The sequence below is a fragment of the Anguilla anguilla genome, chromosome 16 (assembly GCF_013347855.1).
Source record: "Anguilla anguilla isolate fAngAng1 chromosome 16, fAngAng1.pri, whole genome shotgun sequence".
NCBI lineage: Eukaryota > Metazoa > Chordata > Actinopteri > Anguilliformes > Anguillidae > Anguilla > Anguilla anguilla.
The window spans coordinates 34,758,216-34,769,010 of NC_049216.1; the positions used below are offsets into that span (position 1 = coordinate 34,758,216).

The following is a 10,795-nucleotide window of genomic DNA, read 5'->3' on the forward strand; positions in this document are numbered from 1 at the left end:
GCGGACTGATTGTTACGATGTTTTAGCGTGAGTAACAGCAGTTATGTTACAACATCTGGTATAAAGCCTTCCCAAAAGAGTGGAGGTTGTGATCGCAGCTAAGCGTGGCTCAAATCCATATTAATGCCCATAACTTTGAATGAGATTTTGGATGTCAGATGTCAAAATACTATTTACCATGTAGTGTAAGGCTCTACACGTCTTACAGATCTCTAGTAAAGGTTGCACAGCTGTGTTCCACCTGGGACTTTAAGTCTGGAGGCTTCCATTCATATATGGCAAAGTTGCTAAGCTCCACCCCATTCGACAACACTGGAGAGCTCTAAGTCACCTCAAGTTGATAGTAATACTCACATGTCGCACAGGAAACAGGCTCTGAGTCTTCAGCAAAGGGTCCACTGATTGTGGTCACTACGACTGTGTATTTTCTTCCAGGTGTCAGACCACTGAATAACGGTGACGGAACGATGTAGCTGACAACCATTGATTGATTGTCTCCATAATTGCTGGTCAAGTTGACCATGTACTTTTCCACATTGCCAAGTGGAGGCTTCCATGTGACCTCAATGGTGTCATTGGTGCCTCTGTTTGAAACTGCAGGGCTCACTCTTTCAGGCTCTGTGTGTGAAAGCATGAGAGAAAGAGAGAGAGGAAGGACTGCTTACATTTCCAAGTTTTATGAGGGAATTATGAACAATTAATACTTTAACAAAAGAAAATAGTGTGTTTAAAGTCCTCTTGGCCAATTGTGCATTTTATTTCAAGAATTATTTCAGCGTGTCCTCATCTGCATAGTTGCAACCAAAATGTCTGTAGCCTCCGTAGTTTACCTCATAAACCTCACATAGGATGGGATGCACCATAGACCAATGTGAATTTGAAACAAGTAGCCATGTCAGGTCTTACTTGTGTACTGGTACACAGAGATGGGCTCTCCCTCAACGCCATTCTGGACCTGGGAGTAGACGGTAAAGGAGCAGTTGATGCCTGGAATCAGGTCGGTGATGGTGGCCATGGAGTTTTGTTCGGTGATGGTGGCCATGGAGTTTTTCTCTGTCTGGTTCCGTGGGGTAGGCATACAGCAGGAGGTCTCCACCCTGTATGAGTATCCCAGCTGGTACCCCTGGGGTCTGTGCCAGTGCAAAACCACCACCGTTGTGTTGATCGTGGTGGCATTTAACCCAAGGATGGGATACGGCCCTACAAAAACAGAGTTTGGTATCAGTGCGATGTTGATGAAGGGAAGATAGCAGGATTAACTGTAACTCTTCCAGAGCTGTGCAGGCCTTATTTGAGCTCATTGGTAGCTGCTGACTAATTGTTATGATGTTTTAGAGTGAATAACAGCACCTGGAGGTGATTGACAGTGGCTATGTTAATGAGGGTGATGTAGTTCATGCTAAGTCCCCGTGTGGGGTACTCACTGGTGTAGATTCCTGCAGTGGCTGCAGAGCTGTGGTAGCCCATTGGACCTACGGTCACCACCGAGATGTTGTACAGAGTCCCGGATGTCAGGTTCTCCAATACAGCAGTGTTGTTTGTGGTCTCATTTTGAGAGGCTTGATAGAATATGATGAAACTGTACTGGCCCAAGTCCATGCCTTGGGGCCAACCCCAACTGATAGTAATGGAATCAGTGGTCTGCCCTTCTGCATGAATAGCTCCAGGTGGATTAGGATCTGTAATAATGCCAAACATTAGAGAAGCAGAATCTGAATGAAAGTTTTGTGGATAAACAAAAAGATTCTAACCAATTTCTTGAACATACTTTCAATTTTTCTCAACCCCAAATGTCCACAGGTAAACACACTGCCAATACAGTCCTTTTTAATACAATTTTTTTGTCATATTTCTATCATTTATGCTTGTAGCTGACACTTTTATACTGTGCCAATATGTAATCCATTTAAACGGATGGGCATATTAGCAACATGATCCATTCTTCCAGCCACTGAGGTAAGTCTGTACAACTACAGTATACTATAGCTCTCCAATAAAGGTTGCACAGCTGTGTTCCACCTGGGACTTTAACTCTGGAGACTTCCATTCATATATGGCAAAGTTGCTAAGCTCCATCTCATTGGACAACACTGGAGAGCTCTAAAAGTCACCTCAAGCCGACATTAATACTCACATGTTGCATTGGAAACAGGCTCTGAGTCTTCAGCAAAGGGTCCACTGATTGTGGTCACTACGGCTGTGTAGTTTCTCCCAGCTGCCAGACCACTGAATAACCATGACTGAAAGCTGGACCTGAGAAACTTTATTTGGTTATCTCCATAATTGCTGGTCAAGTTGACCTTGTACTTTTCCACATTGCTAGTTGGAGACAGCCATGTGACCTCAATGGTGTCGTTGGCACCCCTGTTTGGAATGGTAGGGCTCACTCTTTCAGGTTCTATGTGTGAACAAGAGAGAGAGAGAAAGAGAGGGGGGGGGGGGCAGTTGACTGCTAAGATTTCCAAGTTTGATGAGGCAATAATTAACAGTGCATACCTAAAAAAAAAAAGCAATTCATACAATCCCCTTGTCAAATTCCGCCTTTTATTCTGAGCAATATTTCTGCATATCTATGTACAGTTAGGACCAAAATGTCTGTAGCCTCCGTAGTTTACCTCATAAACCTCACATAGGATGGGATGCACCATAGACCAATGTGAATTTGAAACAAGACGCCATGTCAGGTCTTACTTGTGTACTGGTACACAGAGATGGGCTCTCCCTCAATGCCATTCTGGACCTGGGAGTAGACGGTAAAGGAGCAGTTGGTGCCTGGAATCAGGTCGGTGATGGTGGCCATGGAGTTTTGGTCGGTGATGGTGGCCATGGAGTTTTGCTCTGTCTGGTTCCGTGGGGTAGGCATACAGCAGGAGGTCTCCACCCTGTATGAGTATCCCTGCTGGTACCCCTGGGGACTGTGCCAGTGCAAAACCACCACCGTTGTGTTGATGGTGGTGGCATTTAACCCAAGGATGGGATACGGCCCTACAAAAACAGAGTTTGGTATCAGTGCGATGTTGATGAAGGGAAGATAGCAGGATTAACTGTAACTCTTCCAGAGCTGTGCAGGCCTGATTTGAGCTCATTGGTAGCTGCTGACTAATTGTTATGATGTTTTAGAGTGAATAACAGCACCTGGAGGTGATTGACAGTGACTATGTTAATGAGGGAGATGTAGTTCATGCTAAGTCCGTGTGTGGGGTACTCACTGGTGTAGATTCCTGCAGTGGCTGCAGAGCTGTGGTATCCCATTGGACCTACGGTTACCACCGAGATGTTGTACAGAGTCCCGGATGTCAGGTTCTCCAATACAGCAGTGTTGTTTGTGCTCTCATTTTGACCATTTTGATGGGGATGACAGAATATGATGAAACTGTACTGGCCCAAGTCCATGCCTTGGGGCCTACCCCAACTGATAGTAATGGAATCAGTGGTCTGCCCTTCTGCATGAATAGCTCCAGGTGGATTGGGATCTGTAATAATGGCAAAGATGAGAGAAGTAGGATCTGAATTAAAGATTTATGAAAACCAAATAAACTATAACCCGTTTCTAGAACATACTGTAGATTTTTCTCAGCCCCAAGTGAGCCCACAGGCCAACACGGTGAGTTGTGCATTTGTCAGAGGTGAATACAGTCCTTTTCCATACAAATTTTAGTCATATATTTGTTATTTCTACTTTTAGCTGACACTTATAATATGCCAACATGTAATCTATTTAAACAGATGAACATTTTAGGCATGTGATCCATTCATCTAGTCACAGAGGTAAGTCTTTATAGCTACTATAGCTCTATAAGAAAGGTTCCACAGCTCTGTTCCGCCTGGGATTTTAAATCTGGAGGCTTCGAGTCATATACACGGCAGGATAGCTAACCTCTACCCCACACTGCAAGACTTGAGAGCTCAGAATCACCTTGAACTAATAATCATACTCACATGTTGCATTGGAAACAGGCTCTGAGTCTTCAGCAAAGGGTCCACTGATTGTGGTCACTACGGCTGTGTAGTTTCTCCCAGCTGCCAGACCACTGAATAACCATGACTGAAAGCTGGACCTGAGAAACTTTATTTGGTTATCTCCATAATTGCTGGTCAAGTTGACCTTGTACTTTTCCACATTGCTAGTTGGAGACAGCCATGTGACCTCAATGGTGTCGTTGGCACCCCTGTTTGGAATGGTAGGGCTCACTCTTTCAGGTTCTATGTGTGAACAAGAGAGAGAGAGAAAGAGAGGGGGGGGGGGCAGTTGACTGCTAAGATTTCCAAGTTTGATGAGGCAATAATTAACAGTGCATACCTAAAAAAAAAAAGCAATTCATACCATCCCCTTTTCAAATTCCGCCTTTTATTCTGAGCAATATTTCTGCATATCTATGTACAGTTAGGACCAAAATGTCTGTAGCCTCCGTAGTTTACCTCATAAACCTCACATAGGATGGGATGCACCATAGACCAATGTGAATTTGAAACAAGACGCCATGTCAGGTCTTACTTGTGTACTGGTACACAGAGATGGGCTCTCCCTCAATGCCATTCTGGACCTGGGAGTAGACGGTAAAGGAGCAGTTGGTGCCTGGAATCAGGTCGGTGATGGTGGCCATGGAGTTTTGGTCGGTGATGGTGGCCATGGAGTTTTGCTCTGTCTGGTTCCGTGGGGTAGGCATACAGCAGGAGGTCTCCACCCTGTATGAGTATCCCTGCTGGTACCCCTGGGGACTGTGCCAGTGCAAAACCACCACCGTTGTGTTGATGGTGGTGGCATTTAACCCAAGGATGGGATACGGCCCTACAAAAACAGAGTTTGGTATCAGTGCGATGTTGATGAAGGGAAGATAGCAGGATTAACTGTAACTCTTCCAGAGCTGTGCAGGCCTGATTTGAGCTCATTGGTAGCTGCTGACTAATTGTTATGATGTTTTAGAGTGAATAACAGCACCTGGAGGTGATTGACAGTGACTATGTTAATGAGGGAGATGTAGTTCATGCTAAGTCCGTGTGTGGGGTACTCACTGGTGTAGATTCCTGCAGTGGCTGCAGAGCTGTGGTAGCCCATTGGACCTACGGTTACCACCGAGATGTTGTACAGAGTCCCGGATGTCAGGTTCTCCAATACAGCAGTGTTGTTTGTGCTCTCATTTTGACCATTTTGATGGGGTTGACAGAATATGATGAAACTGTACTGGCCCAAGTCCATGCCTTGGGGCCTACCCCAACTGATAGTAATGGAATCAGTGGTCTGCCCTTCTGCATGAATAGCTCCAGGTGGATTGGGATCTGTAATAATGGCAAAGATGAGAGAAGTAGGATCTGAATTAAAGATTTATGAAAACCAAATAAACTATAACCCGTTTCTAGAACATACTGTAGATTTTTCTCAGCCCCAAGTGAGCCCACAGGCCAACACGGTGAGTTGTGCATTTGTCAGAGGTGAATACAGTCCTTTTCCATACAAATTTTAGTCATATATTTGTTATTTCTACTTTTAGCTGACACTTATAATATGCCAACATGTAATCTATTTAAACAGATGAACATTTTAGGCATGTGATCCATTCATCTAGTCACAGAGGTAAGTCTTTATAGCTACTATAGCTCTATAAGAAAGGTTCCACAGCTCTGTTCCGCCTGGGATTTTAAATCTGGAGGCTTCGAGTCATATACACGGCAGGATAGCTAACCTCTACCCCACACTGCAAGACTTGAGAGCTCAGAATCACCTTGAACTAATAATCATACTCACATGTTGCATTGGAAACAGGCTCTGAGTCTTCAGCAAAGGGTCCACTGATTGTGGTCACTACGACTGTGTAGTTTCTCCCAGCTGCCAGGCCACTGAATAACCATGACTGAAAGCTGGAGTTGAGAAACTTTGTTTGGTTGTCTCCATAATTGCTGGTCAAGTTGACCTTGTACTTTTCCACATTGCCAGGTGGAGACAGCCATGTCACCTCAATGGTGTCACTGGTGCCTCTGTTTGGAATGGTAGGGCTCACTCTTTCAGGCTCTATGTGTGAACAAGAGAGAGAGAGAAAGAGGGGGGGGGGGCAGTTGACTGCTAAGATTTCCAAGTTTGATGAGGCAATAATTAACAGTGCATACCTAAAAAAAAAAAAGCAATTCATACAATCCCCTTGTCAAATTCCGCCTTTTATTCTGAGCAATATTTCTGCATATCTATGTACAGTTAGGACCAAAATGTCTGTAGCCACCATAGTTTACCTCATAAATCTAGGGTCACCCACAGGATGGGATGCAACACAGACAAATGAGAATTTGAAACAAGTAGTCATGTCAGGTCTTACTTGTGTACTGGTACACAGAGATAGGCTCTCCCTCAATGCCATTCTGGACCTGGGAGTAGACGGTAAAGGAGCAGTTGGTTCCTGGGGTCAGGCCGGTGATGGTGGCCATGGAGTCTTGTTCTGTCTGGTTCCGTGGGGCAGAAGTACAGCCGGAGGTCTCCACCCTGTTTGAGTATCCCTGCTGGTACCCCTGAGGTCTGTGCCAGTGCAGAACCACCACCGTTGTGTTGATCGTGGTGGCATTTAACCAAAGGATTGGATACGGCCCTACAAAAACAGAGCTTGGTATCAGTGCGATGTTGATGAAGGTAAGATAGCAGGATTAAATGTAACTCTTCCAGAGTTGTGCAGGCCTGCTGCTGACTGATTGTTACGGTGTTTTAGGGTGAATAACAGCACCTGGAGGTGATTGACAGTGGCTATGTTAATGAGGGAGATGTAGCTCATGCTAAGTGTCCGTGTGGGGTACTCACTGGTGTAGATTCCTGCAGTGGCTGCAGAGCTCTGGTAATCCATTGGACCTACGGTCACCACTGAGACTATAGCTCTATAAGAAAGGTTCCACAGCTCTGTTCCGCCTGGGATTTTAAATCTGGAGGCTTCCAGTCATATACATGGCAGGGTCGCTAACCTCTACCACACACTGCAACACTGGAGAGCTCTGAATCACCTCAAGCCGATAGTAATACTCACATGTTGCATTGGAAACAGACTCTGAGTCTTCAGCAAATGGTCCACTGATTGTGGTCACTGTGGTACTGTTTTCCCCTGTAATTACTGAAAGATATCAACAGTTTTCCAATAAATCAAATTTATGAATATATTCAGATTTTCAATAATATACCATTTTCCAGAACAATTCTATGGAAGGATTGTTAACAGATATAAAATATTGTTTTTATTACAGAAATGGTCAAATTCTAATGAAATGTTGCAAAATACAAAATTATTTTTTGTAGGGATGGGTGGGCTTAACACACCAGCCAATGAGCTGGCTATGTTGTTAGTGGACAACAGCATGCTGGCATTGCCAAATCTGAAAGACCAAAATGTTTTCAAATATGTGAGAAACAAAGATCAGTACTTACAGACTGACTGTTCACATGAAACCTGAGGAGAAAGAAAAATAAAAAGATTTTCAGTTCTCCGCACGCACGCATGCACACACACCAGACTTTCAAAGGCTGTATTTGGTCAGATGTAATCCCCATGACCTCCGGTAGATGGCGCCACCTGATTGTTTTTAATGTACAGCGAACAACCCAACGGGCTCGTCAATTAAGTTGTCAAAACAGAGATAGCTCTTCACAGAAATTGACCATTTTCTCCGAATCGTTGTGAGTTTAGTTGCTTTTAGGAATATAAATTTGTGTCTTAGATGCCAGATATTGAAAATGACCTTATTTTGGAAGCAATTTATGGTAGTCTTTTTTTAGATCCGGAGTGAATGAATCCTTGTATGAGGTAAGGTTTAGCATCTGTGTTTATTTGAAGGTACCACTTTGAGAAGGTTCAAATGAACATTCAAAATCATACCAAAAGCTTATAATGTTGCCAGTACGAATACTCATATTAGCCTTCAATAATCTATCCCAAATAAACATAGTTTCAACCTCATGATTTGTTTAATGTGCTACGGATATGGAGTTGGTTACGTGGTAAATACCTTCTGGAAAACAGAAGATATCCACACACACACACACACACACATTTGTTTTCCAATTTCTTCCTACAAATATCATAAAAAGATGTTAATTACAATTAAACAAACTATTGGAAGTCTATCATTTTGCAAAGAGGGATGCGGGTGGAGGGATGGGCAGGAGGAGAAGGGGTAGATAAAGTCGATAAGATTTCAGCCAATTTAAGTTGTTTTAAGTTTAAAAATTGTATTATTATTTATTTATTTTTTAATACAGGCAGCATAATATCATTGCCCTGTACTGTATGTCTTGTGAAAAATGTTCAAAAATGGCTTTTTAGAGGAGGGAATGGATGCGTTCTAAACTGGGTGTGCAATCGGCAAAGGGATAAAGGGGAACCACGCTCCTGTCCCGACAGCCAGCAGGTGCGGCTGACACCCTTCACGCTCCCCGTAGGAGTGTTTTAATTCCTCCCCAGGGGCGCGGTCGGGTCCCCAGCAGGTCTGCGCTCGTACAGCGCTACTCGAGAGCGGATCCGTTCCCCGTCATTCACACAGCAGCTCAGCTCCACTCTCGTTGTGGTTTCAGCCGGTGACCTTCTTCAGTAAACGTTTCAACAACTCTGTGTTTTAATCATGTACTGGAGCACAGGCTATACACGAAAGGTGCTGCATAAAATTATGAATGCATTGAAACATATGTATGTATATATGTACTTATGTACATATTTTACGTATGTATGAATGAATGAATGAATGAATGTATGGATGTGCATGCACATATTATTATTATTATTATTATTATTATTATTATTATTATTAATGCTATTATAGTGTATTATTTTATTATTATAGTATTATTGATCAAGTATTATATTATGAACAAAGCTACAAATCAATCTTAATCTTAATCTTGAGAATCAATCTTAAAACAAGGAAACAAAACCCCTAAAAAACAAACAGAATTGTCTTCCTGCGATTGTCAGCTATTATTACACACATAGAAAATAGACCCCTAAAATGGGCACCATGCAAAAAAAATTGCGTGCTGGAAATGGCTTTTTGGTTTGGTAATATCAGATCCACTTCCTGGTGGTGCAGGACCGTCCTTCGGGCTTTAATGATTAGTGAAAACCGTGAGCAAACAGAAGACCTCGCTGGCATTCCCAGAGCGTTGCCGTCACCCCACCTCCACCTCAGTCTCTCACTGCAGCCGCTGTTTACCAGACTGGTTAATGTGTAAACCTCAGAACCTCATCACACCGCCTTCATTGTTTTGTTTTCTGAACTGTTGACTGAATTCTCCTTGATTCAGTACACTGGTGGGAAATAATTTTAGCTAAAAAAAAATCTTTTTCTAAAAATAAAAAATTGCTTGTGAAAATAGCACTAAAACCATTTTTTAGGAGTGCGGTTTTACATGGTTATTGAAACACAAAGGGGAAAATCGATTTTAAAAAAGTTAGATAAAGCCTGAGACCCAGAGCAGTCATTCCAAGGACAGTTCAGCGAGAGAGTGGCTAAAGTAGAGGAATGTGGTCCGAGTTTAAAAGGCCTTTGGTGAAAATGCCATGGTCTGTACTCTAAGTGCAGGGGTGTAATGGTGTTATGGTGTGGGCTGTGTTGGTGGGGGCTGGCGTTTGGTGTAATGGTCTATACTGTAAGCTGTGCTATGCAAGGGGTGTAATGGTGTAACAATGTAACAGTGTAATGGTCTAACACTGTAATGATGTAAAAGTGTAATGGTGTAATGGGTGTAACAGTGTAACGATGTAGCAGTGTAATGTGTAACATTGTAACAATGTAATAGTGTAATGGTGTGGGCCGTATTGGTGGGGGGGGGGGAGGCGTTTTGTGTAATGATCTATACTTTAAGCTGTGCTGTGCAGGGGGTGTAATGGTGTAACAGTGTAATGGTGTAATGGTGTAACAGTGTAACAGTGTAATGGTGTAATGGGGTAACAGTGTAATGGTGTAATGGTGTAACAGTGTAATGGTGTAATGGTGCGGGCCGTGCTGCAAGAGCTCCTGGCCTTGGCATGTCTTTATCAGCCTGCAGCAGCTCCAGACCACAGCCTTGGCAGTCGGGGACAGGAAGTCGTCCACAGGGACCTTCAGGCTAGAGGCCGAGCTCCTTAACCAGCAGACACCCCCACCCCCACCCCCCAGTACCCCCCCCCCCCCCCCCCCCCCGGCTGCCCCTGCCCCCCAGTACCCCCCACCGAGTCATTTGAGCGGCAGGGGACATGCTGTTTGTTGCACTGCAGCCTTGAATTGTTTTTTTTTTTTTTTTTAATTTTACATTGTTTTTTATGCTGTGAAGCCCGAAAGGTGAAACCCCAAATTCCTACAATACAGTTAGGGGACGACGAAGCATAAATACACTTTATGAACCATGACACTAAAAAGGGAAGAACAGAACTGCATACGCCGATGGCAAAACAAGCTGATCAGTAAAACTGACCAAAAAAAGACACAGCGTACAAGAGTTCCTTTCTTTTACACTATAAATGAGAAGCAAATGAGAGGACAGTGGAATGCTAAAATGAACACAGCTTTGCTCCATGAACCAGCAAAGTGGTTATTCTCTCTCTCTCTCTCTGACACACACACAGCAAAGAGAAATGACCTAAAGTTGAACCCTACTGCAGCATTCTGGGTTCACTCTGACTTTCTGGTAACTAGGTCACGTGACCAGGAAGCTGGGCGACACAGACCAGAAAGAAAAATGTCTCCATAAAATGGGGACACCTGGGCTGAGTGAACTGACCCCTGGTCTTGCTGTCATGGCAACCTGATGTATGGAATACACAAGGGGTCGTATCCATGGAGCTACTGATGCTTTTCT

General features: G+C 43.7%; 1 protein-coding gene across 20 annotated transcripts in view; it reads right to left on the minus strand.

Moving 5' to 3' along the window:
* Positions 1–10,795, minus strand: part of LOC118214801 (receptor-type tyrosine-protein phosphatase eta-like) — a 41,172-nt gene that overhangs the window by 19,627 nt on the left and 10,750 nt on the right. For 9 of the 20 annotated variants that reach the window (XM_035395042.1, XM_035395032.1, XM_035395033.1 and 6 more), the window contains exons 2-14: positions 7,394–7,415; positions 6,999–7,082; positions 6,306–6,572; positions 5,744–6,007; positions 5,014–5,277; positions 4,496–4,789; positions 3,940–4,203; positions 3,210–3,473; positions 2,692–2,985; positions 2,135–2,398; positions 1,425–1,679; positions 907–1,200; positions 355–618 (exon numbers count right to left, since the gene is read on the minus strand). In XM_035395042.1, the coding sequence (XP_035250933.1) occupies positions 355–618; positions 907–1,200; positions 1,425–1,679; positions 2,135–2,398; positions 2,692–2,985; positions 3,210–3,473; positions 3,940–4,203; positions 4,496–4,789; positions 5,014–5,277; positions 5,744–6,007; positions 6,306–6,572; positions 6,999–7,082; positions 7,394–7,415 (3,094 nt within the window). Of the gene's footprint in view, positions 1–354; positions 619–906; positions 1,201–1,424; positions 1,680–2,134; positions 2,399–2,691; positions 2,986–3,209; positions 3,474–3,939; positions 4,204–4,495; positions 4,790–5,013; positions 5,278–5,743; positions 6,008–6,305; positions 6,573–6,778; positions 6,840–6,998; positions 7,083–7,393; positions 7,416–10,795 lie in introns of those variants that run through there. The other 11 variants (XM_035395036.1, XM_035395037.1, XM_035395030.1 and 8 more) reach the window with 11 other exon arrangements.